General features: G+C 36.1%; 1 protein-coding gene across 1 annotated transcript in view; it reads right to left on the bottom strand.

Moving 5' to 3' along the window:
• Positions 1-20614, bottom strand: part of LOC150097870 (ATP-binding cassette sub-family C member 1-like) — a 626276-nt gene that overhangs the window by 448757 nt on the left and 156905 nt on the right. The window contains exon 9 of the mRNA XM_090406616.1: positions 10784-10958. Within this exon, the coding sequence (XP_090262742.1) occupies positions 10784-10958 (175 nt within the window). The remainder of the gene's footprint in view (positions 1-10783; positions 10959-20614) is intronic.

The following is a 20614-nucleotide window of genomic DNA, read 5'->3' as shown; positions in this document are numbered from 1 at the left end:
TCAGAAGCCCTGGTCGGTTCTCCGCATTCCTTTAAAGGCTATGTGGAGGTCTCCTCTCAGTTATACAGCTTTGACCCTTAAGCACCCTTGTACATCCTTGTCTCACACCAGATTTAAAATTAAACCATCTTCCTGTACTTCTTTCAATTCTAACTGCTGACTTGCAACTCAAATAAAGACTAAATATTGCTTGATATAATGCCCCATTGACACCATATAACTGTAGCGTATTGAATAGCTTCTCTCTTGGCACCTTATCCTATGCCTTTTCCAGATCTACAAAACTTAAATACAAATCTTTGTTATATTCCCATGATTTCTCCACTATTTGTCGTAAAGTGAAGATCTGATCCTGACAGTCTCTATTTGGCCTGAATCCAGCTTGTTCTTCACCAAGGTTTTGTTCTACAATTCTTCTCAACCTTTTCTCAAATATACTTGCATATATCTTACCAGGAACACTCAGTAGGGAAATACCTCTGTAATTCTCACATTCAGTTTTATATCCCATTTTATATATGGTACTTTGTGAGCTCTACTCCAATCATTGGGAATTCGTCCCTCTATCCAGGCCTTCTGAATTATGCAGTGCGGCCACTGTAAGACTTTTATACCACCATACTTCAGCATTTCTGGTCAAATATCATCTACTCCTGCTGCCTTTCCACATTTTAAGCCTTTGATGGTTTTTTCTACTTCAAGTATGGATATGTATTCCTGACTGTATGATTATTAATACATATAATACACATGATTATTAATAATCATGTGTAACCAAAATATAAGCTTTTCTACGAGAAAGCACTTTTTACTGTATCAATACATCTATATCTTAGTCTTCCTCTGGGGCTTTTTCCTGCTAACCGTCAGAGAACAATTGTTTTGCTAATTTTTCCTTTCCCATTCTGTTTACCTGGGATTAGTCCTACAAATACATTCCTGGAATATGACAGTCAAGTTCTTTTCTAATCTCCTCATTTTTAATATGATATTGCCATTGATGCAATCTGATCACACCTATAATCTTTCTCAGAGCTCTCATATCTGTGGTCTCTAGTCTTTGGTCAGGTGTTTTACTTCTGAGCCAGCTCTCAGATCCATAAGTTAAAATTGGTTTGAACACTGTCTTTTATATTGCGAATTTAGTGTTTTGGCTAATTTCTCTCTTATTGCATATAAATTTTTTCAGTTGACTTCCTACTACGAGTTTTGTTGAATCTCTTGTCTATTTCCTATATAATTACCATCTTCACTAAAAATCATGCCTAAGTATCTAAGTAGCTGAAATGTTTCACTTGTTCTAAAGGGTCTCCATTCACAAAAGTTGATATTTTCAATGTTTCATTGTCTTTGTCTTTTTAATGCTCACCTTCAAGGAGAAAAAGATATTCTTGAAGTATGAAGTCATTACTTAAAAAAATTGCTAAATGAAACACACAGTGATAGCAAAGTGGTAAAAAACACTCAACAGGCATACAGTCAGGAATACATATCCATACTTGAAGTAGAAAAAGCCATCAAAGGCTTGAAATGTAGAAAGGCAGTAGGAGTAATTGATATTCGACCAGAAATGCTGGAGTATGGAGGTCTGGACAGATGGACGAATTCCCGATAATTGGAGTAGAGCTCTCATAGTACCCATATATAAAAAGGGAAATAAAACCGAATGTCAGAATTACATAGGTATTTCCCTACTGAGTGTTCCTGGCAAGATCTATGCAAGTATACTTGAGAAACGGTTGAGAAGAATTGTGGAAGAAAAGCTTGGTGAAGAACAAGCTGGATTCAGGCCAAATAGAGTCTGTCAGGATCAGATCTTCACTTTACGACAAATAGCTGAGAAATCATGTGAATATAACAAAGATCTGTATTTAAGTTTTGTCGATCTGGAAAAGGCATATGACAAGGTGCCAAGAGAGAAGCTAATCAATACGCTACAGTTATATGGTGTCAATGGGTTATTATATCAAGCAATACTTCAGTTGAATAATACAGTTGAAAATGTCAACTGCATTGTGAAAGGGAAACCTGTGGAACAAGTAAAATATTTCAGCTCCTTAGGTATGATTTTTAGTGAAGATGGTAAATTACATATGGAAATAGACAACAGAATCAACAAAGCTGATATGTTAGGAAGTCAACTGAATAAATTCATATGGAATAAGAGAGAAATTAGTCGGAACATTAAATTAGCTGCATACAAGACAGTGTTCAAACCAATTTTAACTAATGGATCTGAGACCTTTGTTAGAAATAAAACATAGACCAAAGACTAGAGACAGTAGATATGAGAGTCCTGAGAAAGACTACAGGCATGAACAGTTGGCATCAGTGGCAATAGCATATTAAAAATGATATTAGGAGAGAACTTGACATTGTCATTATCCGCCCAGAGGAAGAACAAGATATAGGTGGATTGATACGGTACAAAGTGCCTGAGACGACAGAAATATAAGATCTGATAATATTGGAGTCTTGATGAGTAACAGACTGATTTGGAAGAAAATTGTAGATAAGAAGTTAGTAATGATGTAAATTTTTCATGTAGTACTATCATATCCTGTACACCTCTTGAGGGTACATGGCAGGAATTTGATGATGAGTTTTCCTCAGTGTTTAGCTTTCTTACATTTGTCTCTGTATTCTCTATAAGAGCTCAAACTGACTTATCTGCCAGGAATTTTTTATATGCTTTCTTCTTCTCCTTCACTGCCTCTTTAACTTCATGGAGGTCTGATTTTTCTATCCTTGCAGACAACCTCACCACATGCCTCTCTGGCTGAATCAATCATTGTTTTCTTCAGGGCTTGCCAGTGAATCTCTAAGGTTTCGTTCCTGTTCTGAAACTCTTTCATTTTTTCTTGAATAATGTTTGTGTATTTTAGCCTACCGTTCACATCTGAGAGATGCTCATCTTTTATTCACTTTAAAACTTTCTTGCATGTTCTTCCTTTCAATATCAAATTCAATTTTATCCTTCTCAAGACTAAATGGTGATCATTTCCAATTTCAAATGCTCTGTACACTTTGGTGTCCTGCACCAGGGAGAAAACATCACTATCAACAATAACAGTCAATGAGACTTTTTTTATTCCCTGCCTCTTCTCTGCATGTGAATTTGTGCACATTTTTATGTTGGAACATTGTGTTAGTAATAACCAGTCCATGTCCTGTTCAATAAACTTTGAAGACCAAATTCATCAATCTGCTCCCATGTACGGTTCCACAAACCAATTAGTTCCTCTCATTATTTGGATGTTGTTTTGTTATTTTTTTGGCTGTTTTTGATGTTTGGAGTTATGGATGAAACAACGTATATATGTCTGCTAATTGTATGCTTTCTCTGGTCAGTTTGCTTGTTTATGAAGAAACAGAAAATCCTGATACCACCTAACTCAACTTCAGTTGAAAGGCACAATTTTTTAGCAATCTCTCTCTGTCTCTCTCAAGATACCATAATAATAAGTAATGAAAACAGAGTCAATAAATTTTGTTGTTTATATGTGATAAATTATTATTATTCATATTTTTAGTATACCTTTTCTTCATTGCTAGTAATACACAATATTAATTATGAAAAAAAAAAAAAAACTGGAGACCACTACAGTGTTTGTTGAGTAATATTGTAAATTAAAAAAACTTTGTTCACTTTCTTTCAATTTCATATCACAATCATTAGCTGGAGAAGATAAATATACATAAAAAAAAACATCTTGATATCATCACAATCTTCAGTGACTAGGTTTATTTCAATTAAAATGAGTAAGCACGCGTGCGTGCATGTGTGTGTGTGTGTGTACATTTATGTACTAATTATAGGTCAGTGTTCATTTCAACATTACAATTATCCTCTCAGCTTATTTGCAATTTTTGTTATGTGATGTTTGAATTTCAACATTCTATCAACCATAACTGTAACATCTCTAACCACGTCAGCTACTCTAAGCACAATCCCACCAATATGATGTGCTGTTGGATATCATATCATATCACACCAAAGTGCATAACTTTACACTTACTAACACTGAATTGATAGCCATTATCATTTTCCCACACTTCCAGCCTATTCAAATCACCCTGTAAATACTGCATATCAGTAGCATCTCTGATTACCCTATATTTGTGTCATCTGCAATCAACTGATGATCTCCTTGGAGCCCCTCTCAAATATCATTAATGCATAGATTGAACCAAGTGTAAGCAAATAGTGTTTTCATGTGAAGTATCTTCACACTGTACATGTGTGTGTGTGTGTGTGTGTGTGTGTGTGTGTGTGCGTGTGTGCGTGCGTGCATGCGTGCAACTTCTTGGTGGTATAACTTTGACAGCTAGCATGGTCAAGAAGAGAGCAGGCAGTTCATGAGTCATCAGTTCAAATCCTATTACAGCTTGATGATCAAAATGTTCAGTAACTAGATTTATTTCAATTAAAGAGAGCAGATTGATTGTGTGTGTGTGTGTTTTCTTGGTGGTATAACTTTGCTAGATAGGTTAGCTGAGTGGAGAGCATGCTGCATGCTCCAACCTGTTGGTTGTAGAGCAGGCAGTTCATGAGTTGAAATCTCACTACAGGCATGGATACTTATGATAGGTGGTAGAAGATTTTAGTGCCTGGTATGAAACTGCCACCACCACCACTACCCCACTTAGTAAAGGCCTGAAGAAGCTCGAAAAACTTTTATGTATGGTTTCTACAACAGGAAAAATGGATTATCCAACCCACAATTCATTTAAACAACTATTAATATTATATAGCTTTATAACATTTCATGGATGGGATTCGCATAAAAGAACAGAGCTCCCGCATTATCTAATCCATAGCCTACACTTTACTAATGTGCTATAGGTTTGCAGACTTTCAAATGGAATAAACAAAAATAAATAAATACAATGTTAGTGAGTAAATTGGATACTTATGGCTCTGTTGCCTTCAACAGCTGAAGACTCTTTCTCATATAAAAGGATAAAACTTGCTGCAGTTGCATGAGGGTTTTTTTTTTTTTCAGGATGGGAATTCTGGAGCTACCTCTGTTTATTTTGTTTAATGAATTAACTGGCCTTGAGAACTCAACACTACAGGCCATAGGATACACCGGGGCATAAGGCTGACCGCTTTATCCTGTAAACGGAGTGAGGACCGATGATCAATGGACCCTCAACACCGCAAGGTAAAAGAGGGTATAAGGGAGATGATGATGAATTAACTCCCAAGCAACACCAAAGCCTAAAGTTTTAGCTAGATTCAAGCGTACATATCTAGATACAAAACCACTTTTCAGAAAATGCACAAGAGGATTATAAAAAAGTAACTAGTGGTAGCCATTCAAAATTGTAATAGAAAAAAAGAAAACTGAAGTCTTAGGAATTATCTGCTATGAACTGATATATGCAATCCTATTGAAATTCATGCAGCAGATCTCAATACATGATTTGTAACAATGTTTTACTAATTTCTGATAAAATGTTGGTGGTGGCATGCTAAAAGTGTGGGAAAATGATAATGGCTATCAATTCAATGTTAGTAAGTGTAAAGTTATGCACTTTAGTGTGATATGATATCCAACAGCACATTATATTGGTGGGATTGTGCTTAGAGTAACTGACATGGCTAGAGATGGAAATATTCAGTTGTTTGTGAATGATGTGAATGTGTTTGATGCGAAATAAGGTAGACTAATAGTTAACCAAGGCAACGTGGAGAGCTTGCAGAATGATTTAAATAGGGTGTCAGTATAGGTAAAAGAATAGGTGTCAGTTTAATGTGGAGAAATGTAAAGTTATTCATTTTAGGATAAACAGATTACAAGCTGTGTATCGCATTGATGGCATACTCCACAAAACAGAAGAAGCTAGAGATTTAGGGTAGGTGGCAGACAGAGAGTTAAAGTTTAGAGGACATAAGACTACTTGGCTATTGAAGAATGCACAACAAGTAGAGATATGGAAGTTGTTATTCCTCTTTACAAGACCTTGATACATCTACCATAAATACTTTTGTATGTAATAATTTAATTACAAAGCTTGGTTAAACTAATATGTGATGCGTGAAGTGTGATGTTGTCATGTACAGTGCATAAAACATGGCTATAAGTGGGAATTTTGAAGGACATGCAAAGTGTGACATCATGTCCAGATGGTGACACATGACCATATATGGATGTTTTGAGAGATGAGCATGCATACAACATGAAGTCTGGGCCTTTATAAGCTCCCATGTGGAACAGGACTTCGTCTGAAGGTTTTGCCTTCTTTCCCTGGACTCACTGCCATGTGCAGTCTACCACTGGTCATCAAAAGAAACTTGTGGTTTTCACCTTCTATTTCTTGAGTCCACCAACATGAAGTCCACTGTCGGTCATCAAAAAAAGAAGCGTCGTATGTCTTGAGATTCTGCCCTCTCTTACCTGCATCCACCACCACGTGAAGTCCACTGGACCATTCCTTGGCAGTGGACCCAAGGAATGGTCCAGTCCATTCCTTGGGTCCACTGCCATGCCTTCTTTCCTTGGACTCACTGCAATGTGTGGTCTGCCACAGGTCGTCAAAAGAAATATGTCTTGTGGTCCTGAGACCACCGATGTGAAGTCCACTGTCGGTCATCGAAAAAGAAGCAGCGTATGTTTTGAGATTCTGCCCTCTCTTACCTGGGTCCACCACCACGTGAAGTCCACTGTCAGTCATCAAAAGAGAAGCGTCTTACATCCAAAGATCCAGTCCATTCCCTTGGTCCACTGCCATGAGAAGTCTGCTGTCAATCATCAGAATGCCTTGTTAGAAGAGAGCTGCCCATCGCTGCCACAGAAAAGAATCTTTGCTGGCACAGAAACCACTCATCATGCTGCTGTTGCCACCACATTGCCGAATTAAAGGTTCAAGAGGGTACAGAATTATTGACGATTCAGTCAAAGAAGAAATTTGGCAGGAGATCAAGAACAAGCCAGCAGAAAGAAAGAGAAATGGGGAACACCGTGTGGACAAAAGAATTGTGCAATGGATATTGCTGAAAGAGAGTATTGTAAAGATTGCAACTCATTGTAAGTACTTAGATATGTAATAATTCTCAACAAATTCACATTGAGTGTCTCTCTCTCTGTTCATAGGTCAATTATGACAACATAAATAATTATGATAAGATTGTGAAAGTTAATATTATAAGAGTAAGAAGAGTACTATATGAGGTAGTGTAAGTTAATATTAAGTTAAGCTCACTCAAGGTGTGCTTTACATTCAAATTGTATAAGAATGACTAATAGGATTAAACTGTACTTAGATTTTAAGAGTAGAAATGTAGGAGAACTAAAACTAATTTACAAACATCTGTAATAATTATGAATTGTGAGTCAATTGTATAAATGTGCTAATGTGGATCGAACAGTCTAATAAGACCATGATTTAATTAAATGGTTTGTGAACAACACATTGGACTGATTTTGTCAATGCACTATCCCCAAAAATTCAAACCTGCATGTGTCTGAGTAATGAGGTTGAGTATCTATCTTAGATTAAATTATTAAGTTCAAGCCATGACTGATTTAAAGTAAAGATTAAAGTTAGTGGGGAATAAGAACAATATCTGCTTTGTTTTCAGCTTAGAATCTCACAATATTGCACTCAATCAGTGTAACTGCCACAGCTAAAAAAACAAATAAATTTGATAAATTTGTTAGACTACAGAGTGTGAGCAAATAAGACATACTAGAATGTAACAATGGTGACATCCAGCAATTAAGGCAATCGATATTTCATGACATTTTAAAGCCTGTAAAAAAACAGATTAGGACAAGGTAAGAAGTTTACAGCAGCATAGCTAGATGGATTAATGTTAAGTTCTATGATCAGATCCAGTGCTCTTGAACCTCACGTCCCCTCCATTATGTGCTGCCTCAGATAATTATCTCACAGCAGCTGTATAAATTCAATTTCCTTCACTACCTGACAAATCCTCCTCCCAACCCATGTTACTGTAGTTGAAATCCCCAATAATAATTACCTGACTTATACTAATCATCCTAATTTGCCAATGCATATCATCTACATTCTCCCTTATATCCTCTGGATTACAGCAGCAACCAGTAACATATTTTGTCCTGCTGGCCTCTATCTCTCTCTCTCTCTCTCACTCACTCACTCACACACACACACACACACACACACACCAGTCGCAAATGAATTGTCCTCAGAATCTCTGTCCCCTGATGTATTTATACCCATTTGGCTTCAATTCTTCTACTATCATTAGCAAAACCCCTCCCTCCACCCTGTTCCCTCTTTCCTTTCTGAAGACACCATAATCCCTTGTGTAAAATCTTGTATAGAAGGATTTTAGAATAAAATTACTCTTCTATTCTTGTACTGGGTGTTTTTCTTGTGAGTATTGGAAAGATATTCAATTCCTCTATGCAATCTTTGATGGTGTAGTCGTAAATAAAAATAAATTTTTATTTTTATTTATTTAAATTTTCAGAGATCAAGGTGAGAAAAACCAGCCATTTAGACAAAGGAATTGGCTCCAGTCAGAGGCAATTTCTAAATTCAAAGATACGAACACGTGAAGTAGCATAGCCACGACCTTGAGCGGGAAGGGGGGAAATAAATTGATAGACTGAAGGGATTAAAGGTAGTAGTCGATTTCAAGCAACAAGATTATGACAAGCTACGGCTGTCAAGAATAAAGTAAGCTAAGTTAAGTAAATAAGATAAAGAAGAAAGGAAAAGGAAAAACAGTGAAATATAGATATTTCAAAAGTAAAGTACAATATAAAAATAAACATATTTTTACACTTGTATTCCATTCCTACGATGATATCATTCTCATTCAACTAAGTTTCAGAAATGCCTATAACTTTTGGCCAATGCCAAAACTTCTCATCTTTATTTTGAATACTTCTGGCATTATTTTCTATAAACTGCAATACCCCCTTAATCTCACAAGATTAAGGGGGTATTGCAGTTGGTGACACCCTTACCTTGTGTTGCTTAGCCCACCAAAGAACCTGCGGTGTTACATTTAGCATTATAGGTTCACTCTCCCACTTGCTAACCTGTAGGTTGCCTGGACTAATGCTCACCTGCATTCCCCTTCCCCAAAGATTCTAGTTTCTGTGACACAGCACTTCCACCTCTCACTGAATCACACTTTCTCAAGACTCCTAATACAACCATTCAAATGCAAACCATCCACCTCATATAAATCCTTCCTTCCACAAACTTCACACTATTTCTCCTGACAAATCTATGCACTGACAAATTCATGATTATGTCTCTCTCTGTCTCAGCTCACCTCTATCATGCCATGGCAACAGACATAACTTTTACTTTCTCACTCTTCTTTTTTGCATGCATTGGCAACTCTTTAAGGTCTTCTCACATACATACTTGTCACCTGCAAAATCAATTTTACCACGCAAAACGAACATCTCTTTCTCCTTTTCTTCTTCCTTATTCTTTTTCTATTTCTCACCTATTCCTCCTCCTTATGACAAAGTAATATGGGAATGCAGTGCAAAAGTTCTGAAGCTACTCAAAATTCATACCTTTTCATTCTGTCAAGAAAATTTCAACCTTCCTTCTTTATCTGAGGACAAGCATCCTTCACTCAACTTTCAAAGAGTCTACCAGATTTCTTGCTCTGGTGGCTTATTTTGGTCAATCACATAGTAAATCTATTGCTGTCTGTTGTAAATAACATAAATTTTATGTTCAGCATCACGAAACTGAACAATCTAGCTTGGCTGAACATGCCATCTACACTAAATACAGTGATGTGGAAGAAACCAAACTCATACTGAAGAGTAGATTACTTATAGATCTTCTATATAAAGAAAGTTTGGGTTTTGAAGGATGACTAGTTTTAGCCATCATGGCACTTTTTAAAATTCTTCTGTCAATTTGTTCTATTACTCAAGTGTACTGAAAATCTCTTCAATATTTAGAGAAAAATTTTATATACAGTAAATATTATTCATATAAATCTAGAATCTCTAATTTTTTGTAACAGTGCTCAGTGTGAACTCATGCACAATAACAAATTACTTAAAACAGATAGTGCAGAGTTCATAATACCTGAGTTTGACAACATGAAAGAGATGAATTACTTATGTTGAGTCAATGCTAGTAGCAAATACCTTGACATTCCCTCCTGCTTGATCTGTGGAACTGGAAAAGAGAAACCAGTTTGAGTTGTGGACGCTAAGGCCTCCATGGAAAAAGGACCTCGTTGTTTGAATATTTTGACTGCACAAAATAAAGCCTTGAATTGTCCAAATATAGAAACTATAAAAATATTATTTACAGAAAATAAATGAAAGACTTGAAAAACAAGACCAAATGCATGCTGCCAAACTATGAATAAAACATTAATTCAGCAAGGGAAGCATGTTCTTTCTACTCAATTTTCTATCCTTCCAATGTACTAAATGAACTAGAGGTAGCACTACCACTCATGTATAGGATTAGCATTAAAAAAAAATTAAAAACTGCTGTATAGTTAAAAAAAAAAAGGGAAAGGGGAATGGAAAGCAGATTATTGAGTCAAGTAACCACAGGCAGCCCAAGAAAACTGCAATAGGAAGTAATTTTGAACAGAAAGAATAAGAATATGGTAAAGCTATATTATAACTTATATGCAAAAAAAGGATGGAAAGAAATACAAGTATAAATGCAGCCATATAACTATCTTCCCTGACTTAAAAAAGGATACGTATTATATAAAGTTGTTAAATGCAATGTTTAAGTAACTTACTGCTAATAAACTAAATATTAAAGAAATCCAAATACCACATACCTTCTTATATATAGCTGATATGAGTGATGTTCTTATTCGCATCCCAACAACATACATCCTATGAAAATAGTAAGATAGCATAATTGACTGGACGCATGCAGCTACAAACATCAGAGAAGCATACAATACGCCTTTCCACAAAGGTTCATTGCTTGATACAAATTCGATTAATAATCTACACATAAACAGAGTTAAATTTAAAATTAATGATAGAAAATAAAATAAAATAAAATGTGTTCCATAAATGAAATATAATTTCTAAGGCTTACTGTACTGTAACTTTCAGATTTTATTTCAGGTAAGGTTTCATAAACAACTTATTTCACAGCAAATTAAAATATATTTCTTAACAATCTCATCACAGTTAATCACTATTCTCACAAACAGATCTTCATTCACAATATCTGAATATAACTGTGTTTCAAATTCTGTATGTAAAATATACAATTTTTAAAAGATAAACATTTTCTCATTCACTTGCTATCAGTCGCTGAGACAGCACCTGGAAAAACAACAGAGCATGCACTCTTTGAACTGAAACTTTGGTTTAATTCTTGTCATGACATGAGGAATTTTTACATGGGCTTTTCAGCTGAAGTGGTCTGTCTCACGTGGAGTAGCAGGGTTTTTTCTGCCTCAAAACTCAAGTTTTTAACCATCTCCTCCAAAAATAGCATATCAAACAGAGAATGAAAGCAAAAATATAGTATAGTGAATAATAGGTGGTCGCAATGTTAACAGTAGATCATTAGGAGAGAAAGCAAATTGTGTAGCATAGACTATACAGAGATGTCATTTAATAAGAATAATGAGAGAAGAAAGAGGGGAGATATGATAGAGACCTACAAGTTGGTAAGGGGTTGTTATAGGATCAATGGTGGAGAAGTTCTACAGAGAATAGTGGGAGATCAGGGGAGAACCAGAGGTCATCCCTGGAAACTGTATAAGGAGGGTGTGAGTAAGGGAGTGAGAGGCAGGTTTTTTTCGTGCAGAGTTGTGAGTGATTGGAATGCCCTGCCTGAGAGCGTGGTGTCTGCAAGTAGTTTGAATGTGTTTAAGACACGGTATGATGAGATGTGTGTGTATGATAAAAGGACCTCCTAGATGAGTCTTTGACTCCATGAGGTCTTGTTTTTAATAATAATAATAATAATAATAATAATAATAATAATAATAATAATATTAAGCCAATTATAACTGAGTGTGCTATAATTTGAATATTTTGCTAATGGCAGCAGAATCAGATGCAACACTAGAATTGCAACTTTATCAGACAGACCATTTCATATAATGTGACTATATAAACTGGTGGACAACAAGAACTGAAACTAAAGAAGCAATATTTTAGTAATGAATTTCAATATCAAAACATGTGATCTGTAATGAGGCATCTCATACTATCAGCTTGGATAGTAAAAAATGTTCAAAAATAAAACTTCACTGATGCTACTAGTAATTATATACTATGTTGCAAAAATTATACAGCAATCTCACACTACTGTAATATTGTACAGCAATTACAAATCATGTAAGCAGCAAGGTACTACATACAAAATAACTGTACTTGTGTACAATATGGTAACAGAGTTAAATGATTTAGTTAACTAACTTCCAACAAGTGTTATCCCAAGCTACCATGCTATTTCCTCAAATACTCTGCACACCATGTACAAAATCACCTAAGTTATCAAAAACAAAACTTATGTCATAAAATTCTGATTAACAAATACTCAAGTATGTTATATCACAACTTCCTTTTGTGTATCTATCTGTGAAATTTTACATACATGATCTGCTTACTGCTTTGTGTTACAAACCTTCAATATTCTTGAAAAATTAAAGGCAATTAAAGAGCAAGAGAGATTGGAAACTGAGCTGCAAGTAAGGAGGATGACCTCATTGTTCATTAAGTTGGAAAGGGGAACAGAATTATTGCTGCAAAGTAGTAGGTAGATGGGAGTCCAATCCCAATGTTCCTTCTGTGTTAGGCTCAAAGGCCTGTCACCACCATGTAACTTGGCTTCGAAACCTGACTGCTGCTTATAACAGGGCAGTTAATCCTATCCGCATGATGTTATTTTTTTAACTTGTGTATATTCATCTGGCTGCCAACTTCATACGTGACCAGCAAAGTCAAATTCACTTAAAACGCCCTGTAATAAAGGTTCATCGCATCTGAAACCTGACTCAAACCCACATCGTTCCAACAAAATGGGCATCATCAATACTGAATAAGCTAGATTTCCATGTTAATTTAGTTAAAATAAATGAAGAGGTGACTGTATTATTCTGTGCAACTGTGCTACAATTAGTAGCAAACGAAAGATCAACTGCACATTTGAAATAACTATATCTGACATCATTAAAATGTAATAGGAAATTAAGTTTCTGTCAATATCTTGTCTTTTTTTTTTCAATAATTTCTTTTAAGACATAAATATTATTTATGCATGAACTTTTGTGTATAAAACCACTTTGTTATTCTAGAAGTAAATTGTATTGTTTACATTTTTCTAAGTCTTCTATTGAAAATTTTACTATACATCTTATAACATATATTTAATAAGCTTATTCCTCTATAATTTACAGAGTCATCTCTATCTCCTTAAATACAGATATAACAAATGTGATGGGAACTTCACATTTCCTCCAATATGAGGCACATTCAGAAAGTAAAGTCTTCTCAAGAATTAAAAGAAAAAAACTGCAGTCCAGGAATGGGCTTACTTCACCTCCCATCACCAATTTATATGTGAAAAAATTTGGAAAGAAGCTATAGTACAGACAACCGTAAGCAACATGTCTGGTGGAGATATGTTGATGATATCTTTATTATATGGAAACACACCACCCAACCTTGAAGAACATCTGAAAATCAAATTCACATTAGAAATAGAAAAGGATGGAAATTACTATTCCTCGATATCCCTGTCAACAAAAACATTACAGGAAACATATCCACACAGACAGATATCTACATACAAGCTCTTTCCATCACCCTCAACAAAAATTACATATCATCAAACTTAAAAAACAATAGCTTTAAATATACTCAAAAATGATGAAATTAAAAGAAAAGAACTTCAAATCATATTTCATCAGCTCCTCCAAAATGGCTAATCAAAAATTCAGTGATCAATTCATAAATTGATCACTGAATTTTTGATTAGCCAGGGTGCTTCATCCTGATCAGGGTGGAATCATGAGGAACTTAAGTGTAGAGGACATTGGAGAGGATGGCTTAATTGTGAGTGAGAAGGAGGTAATTGAGGAAATAGCCTTGATGTCAATAAGGTAACAGGATTTGATGACATATCACCAAGTCTTTAGGGAACTGGCAGTACCATCAGCATGCCTGTTTAATAAGAGTCTTACAACTGCACAGGTTCCAAGGGAGTGGAAAGAAGGTAAAATTGTTCCACTGCATAAAGGTAGTGATAAGGCTGTGGCTACAAATTATAGGCCAATCTGTATATCTGGAGTTGTCGTGAAGGCATTGATGAGATTGGGCAGAAGTAGGATACAGAAAAGGGTTGATAACAGCAGTATTCTCTGTCATTATATGCATGGGTTTGTTAAAGGAAGAGCAGGTTTTACTAACTTACATGTGTACTATAACAAAGTGACAATTGTCTTGGACAAGGGAGTAGCATATACAGTGGTATATACTTTGATTTTGCAAAAGCTTTTGATAGACTGCCATACAACAAACAGTTAAATAAATTGAAACAGATGGGATTGGATAACAGACTTCTCAGTTAGATCAGTGACTGGCTGTCATACAGGTATCAGAATGTCATATATCGGGGAGTAGGGAGTACCCCGAAAGAGGAAGATCAATAGTGGTGTGCCATAGGGGTCAGTTTTGGGACCATTGTTGTTCAATTTGTATATTAATGATATTTGGATGGGTTTAATTTGTGATATACAACTGTGTAAAATTGGGGAGAGTAATGTAGAGTCAAGCAGATGTTATGGACTTACAGAAGGACTTGAATAGATTGCATGAGGTTCAATCTCCGTTTTTGAGTTGTGTAGTTACAAGAATGTTAAACACTGAAGGCAATGGGTATTCATTCAGCAGAACAGGCTAAACCGCAGCCAAAACAAGACCTTCACCCTCAGAAGGTTTTGTTAAGCATTTTGTGGGATATGGCTTATATTATACACTTTGAACTCTTGCCACAAAACCAAACAATCACAGCTGAAGTATACTGTGAATAACTCGATCGAATGGATGAAACTGAAAGAAAAGAAGTGTTCTCTGGTCAATCAAAAGGGTGTTGTTTTTCACAATGATAATGCACACCCTCATAGTGCAAGAATCACCTGCACCAAGCCTGAAGAATTCGGCTGGGAAAAGCTTCCACATCCTCAATATTCTCCTGATCTTGCAGCTTCAGATTACTACTTATTCTAAAGTTTGCAACATTTCATTAATGAAAAACAATACGATGCGTTACAGGAGTTGAGCCTATGCAACTTCTTTGCCTCTAAACCAGCTGAATTCTATAGAAATGGCATTATGAAGCTTTCATAACATTGGAAGAGCATTATTGATTCAAATGGAGAACATATACTTGATTAAATTAGCAAGTGATTTATCTTTTATAGCCTTTCAAAACTTAATGCTAAAAATGATATTACTTTTTGGATGACCTGATATTAAAAATGAGACTATTAAAATGACACTGCACATTCCTGAATATACTAATAGTGTCAGGAAAAAATCTGACAATGATTGTATACAGGAATGTACAGAGCTAATTTCAGGAAATATGGTCACTTAAAACAGAACAGAGAGCCAACATTATGAAAACAGGTGGTTGATGCATGGCATAGGAAAACCAGAATTAACACCAACATCAACACAGATTAATGATGTTTAAGAGACACTTATGCTTTAACCTGTTAATTTCAATAATTCGCAATAAAAGTTTTTTATCTTTGTATTTGAATTTTAATTATTTTATTTATCCTTGTGTCTATGTGTGACTGTTCTATTCATTACACCATAAGTATACCTTAAACATTGCTTGTTGTTCCTTCACAGGGAAGAAGAAGAACTGACCAAGAAGAAGAACAGTAAAGCAAATTATCCATCCTATAAGGTAAATGCCAAGACTCCAAGATAATTAACAACTTTGCAAAACTCAAAAAACTAGCAAATCTGGTGTACATTAAATTTATTACTCTGCAAGTCTTTCTCTGGTACATAATCAACTTCAAGTGACCAAGCATGACCTTGCCATTAATATTCATCTCATTACTGAGCTACATGAAATGATTACATCCATCTTAGACTCTCAACTATTAAATACTGTTTTAGTTATTTACAAACACTCAGCCATTTATTTGACAAACACAAATAACATCAAAATGATAAATTTAACACCGTCTTCACTAAGTAAAGTCCATTTCATATATCTCCTGAGAAAAAATGGGTGGTCAAAATCTCAGGATGCCCAAGAAAATACCATATTTGGATTTCCTTCACAACATTGAATGTAATTTATTACACCTCTCAAATAATGACACCAACAAACTCAATCTGGAAGCCTCCTCTATGCTACTTAAAGCCAAACTTCCTCCCTCTAACATCTCTTCAGCAGAAATCAAAGCCTCAAATATAACAACCATCTCACTATTACCAAAGTCGACAAGAGAAAAGCTACCACTAAGTACCAGTTGGTTTCTATTTTGAAACTAACTAGATCAGATTTCTCAGATAAAAATCTGAGAAATCTGGCCCAGTGCTGCATAGCACTTTTTTTTATGTTGAGCCCATACACGAGAGGTTGGTTTACAACAAACTTACAACAAAAATAGAATCTCTGGTCTTATGAATACCTCAGACTATATTAAAAACCAGCACTCCTGCTATGAGACAGATCTATAAAGGAAGAAATCAGTTGCAACCCCACAAACAGCCAGCTCAAAAAATTAAATGCATTGTTTAATGAAGTCACCAGACAAAAATGAAGCAATGAAGTCATTAGAAAGAAATACCAAAGACAAACTAAAGACCCATTCTGTTTACCCCAACACCTTTTATGATCTACGTGAGATCCATAAAGGCTTACCTCTTCACCAAATCATAGATTACATCGATTCTTCAACTTATTGCTTAGCCATTTTTTTTATCGACTGTTAAACTCCAGCTCTTTCATAAAAAAACTCCTCAGATTTCCTAGTTAAAGTGAAAAATTTATTGACCCACTGACTTAATAGTAAGCTTCAATGTTGAATCATTACTTGCCAACATCCCACTTGAGGATTCCCTTCATCTGCTTTTACAAGCCTTCCTTCCTGATACAGTCAAATTATATATATATATAAATATATATATATATTATTTTGTTGTGGGGATGGGGGGGAAAGAAAGAAGGGGAAGGTTATCCTTATGTGGAAACTGGGGCAAGGGTTTACGGGGTGTGGACCGTTTCGGTCATCGTCTGACCATCGTCGGGACTTTGTGGGAATGACTGTAGGGCTATGTCAAGGCTGCAAGATGTGTCTGCCAAATTTGGGCATTTGTTGTCGCTAAATGGCCAGAGGCGTGGCTTAATTTGTAACTTTTGGAACGTCAACATTCGGAAATTAGGTAGGGGGGGTGGACATTGATAGAATTACCATCGCATTTTATGGCAATAGATTCGGATATTCTAAGCATCGTTTCGTTTTCTTGTTTGTCAATGATTATGGCTTTGTCAATTTGGGGGATGTGTATTAGTTCAGGGGCGTGAACTGCAATTTCAGTCTTCCCTGTATTTTGTGGTTTGTTTTTCTTTTTGATGTTGCGATGTTTTTTCGTGTTCAGATATTCTGGAATGGGAATATTGCAATCCCTGAAGTGCTCTTGTAGTCTAGTCCATAACGACCTAATTGTAGAGCCCGTGTAGGTGACGTCACAGTCTTTGTGACAAGGAAATTTGTAGACTATGTTGTGGTGTTCGAATAATTCTTTATGAGTGAGAGATTTAGTAGGTTTTAGGAGAGATGCTAATTTATGGTTTGTGGTGAATACTAGCTTGTAGTCCGTATTTTTGAAAATGTATTTGTAAGCCTTGTATGTGTTTTGGATGTATGGCAACTGGATGACCATACGTGTCGGGAAGTCTGCCTTTGTTGTATTATTGTTAAGACGGGATTTTGCCGTGTAGTTCGCGTAATTTATTAGATGCGTGGGGTAGTTGCGATTTTTGAAAACCTGTGTTAAATACTTGAGTTCAATGTTAAGAAAATTGCTGTTGGTGGAGAATTTGTAAGCATTGATAAATTGCGAAAGGATGACAGATTTTTTAACGGAATATGGGTGGTATGAATTGAAATGGAGGTAGTTTCCGACATGCGTGGGTTTGTGAAATATCTTCGTGGCAATTCTGTTATGGCTTCTGATTAATGTAAGATTTAAGAAATTGATGGATTTGTTCTGTTCTGTTTCCATGGTGAAATGTAGTCTGTTGCTAAAATCGTTGAGGGATGTTTGTAAGGCGGAGATGTGTGAGGGTTTGCCAATGCATAGAATATCGTCTATGTATCTGCCATAGAAGGTGATGCCGGGGGGGAAGGAAGGGTGGAGTAGAAGTGATTCAATGTGTGCCAGGAATAACTCCGCTAGTTGTCCACTGATGTTTTGGCCCATTGGGAGACTGAAAATTTGAACATATAAAGAGTTGTTGAATTTGAAGAAGTTGGCGGATATTGTGAGTTTAATCAAACTAATGATGTCAATTGGTGTTAATTTTGTGCGTGTGTGTAGGGTGTGGTCCTCAGAGAGTAGTGTGTGTACGATGTCTAAAGTTTTGGGAACATCCACGTTGGTGTATAATGAAGTTGCATCTAGTGAGGAGAGGATGTCATCCTGGGATGGAGTAGTGTTGCTTAATTTCCAGAATAGGTCATCTGTATTTTTGATCATACAGATAGACTTTGTTAGTAGTGGTTTGATGAGTTTGGCAACAAATTTGGATAAAGCTGTGGTGGTGTTCTTGTAGGAGACTATGGGTCGTATCGGACTATAGGTCATATGGGTCATATCACATCTTGCAGCCTTGACATAGCCCTACAGTCATTCCCACAAAGTTCCGACGATGACCGAAACGGTCCACACCCCGTAAACCCTTGCCCCAGTTTCCACATAAGGATAACCTTCCCCTTCTTTCTTCCCCCCCCCCTCTCCCCACAACAAAATAATATATATATATATATTTATATATATATTATTAATAGTAACCCGGGTTCCCAAACTTATTTCCCGTGTCTCAAGTACATCCCCATGTTCTTTCCCTCTTCCCCCCCCCCCTTCAACAAGAGCTTGGATTTAGAAGGCATCTTTTAAACCAAAATCAAGGTATGTATATAATTTTTCCACATTTATTCTGCAATAATTGCCTTCTATACTCGCCCATAATGCCCTAATATATATATATATATATACCCCTTTTGAGTTATGTTAGCCAATGTATTAAATATAAGGGACACTCCTAAACAAAAACAGGCTAATATAGCCGTTAATTATATTAATAATGTTTATGAGGAGTAGCATGGGAATTTCCCAGAAATTATACTTAATTTTTATTGTGTTTGTAACCATAAAACCTTTCAACCATTGGCTCTCTACTCATACTACCCTCTTCTCCCCCGTGATACAAAATACACTTTAATTATATGATCGCTTAACACTCGCTCCAAACACTAGGCTATGTCATGGGCTCACGTCATACTTTTAACGATTGTATAACCTTCACAAAAGCAAACTACCAAAAAACCATCCTCACATGCACCGCGCAAAAAATGCACATATCATTCCTCAAGCACTGCCTACATCACAACGTCATGCCAAACTTTGCCACTGTACGTGGTAACCGCTCCATTCCCGGGAACAAAAAAATTTGCTATCGAGCTTCACGAGCACTCATCAAGCAGGCCATACATGACAGATTCAGTAAGAAAAATCAAGCTTATTCTTACATCCACAATACTACACGTTGACTGAAAACCTTAATGTCCCCTAAAGAGTGGGCTGGCTTCTCTGAAATCACCCAAACACACATCGACGACTACACGATGTTAACCGAAGCTTGATACACAAAAAAATGGTATGCCTTAACAGGCACAAAATACATTACACATACTGTTCCCTATCTTTCTGACACCTCCGCCTCAAGACCCACACTTGACAACTCTATCAAAAATCTATCACACCACGTTCTCACACCAGACGAGATCATCATCCTAAATAAAGGTCTTAACTTGGCGATATCCCCTAAATTTGTACCAAAAAAAGACATCATCATCGAAATCCAAGCGAAACTTGAAAATGACCCAAACAGAGACACAAGATTCCAAAAGATAAACAACATTATAAATAGCAAAATAATAGTAAAACCCAACATCACTCCCAAATTACAAAGTGCCCTTTTATCTTTAAAAAAGAACCCTGATATCATGATCACAAAAGCTGACAAAGGTGACACCATTGTCATCATCAATAAAACAGACTACCACAACAAAATAATGGCCGTCTTAAATGACCAACACACCTACCAAATAATCCACAATGATCCTACCCCCGACCTCATCAAACAGATAAACAGCACCTTACACACCTTAAAAAGTCAAAACAAAATAGATAAAACTACAATGAGACACACAACCCCCGCACCACTCGCACCCCCTATATGTTCGGGAACATCAAAACCCACAAAGACAGTTTTCCGATACGACCCATAGTCTCCTACAAGAACACCACCACAGCTCCTTTATCCAAATTTGTTGCCAAACTCATCAAACCACTACTAACAAAGTCTATCTGCATGATCAAAAATA

Source organism: Typopeltis vanoorti, chromosome 16, assembly GCF_054136105.1.
Source record: "Typopeltis vanoorti isolate ZY-2024b chromosome 16, IOZ_Tvanoo_1.0, whole genome shotgun sequence".
Classification (NCBI taxonomy): Eukaryota; Metazoa; Arthropoda; class Arachnida; order Uropygi; family Thelyphonidae; genus Typopeltis; species Typopeltis vanoorti.
This window is presented reverse-complemented; position numbering and strand designations above follow the sequence as displayed.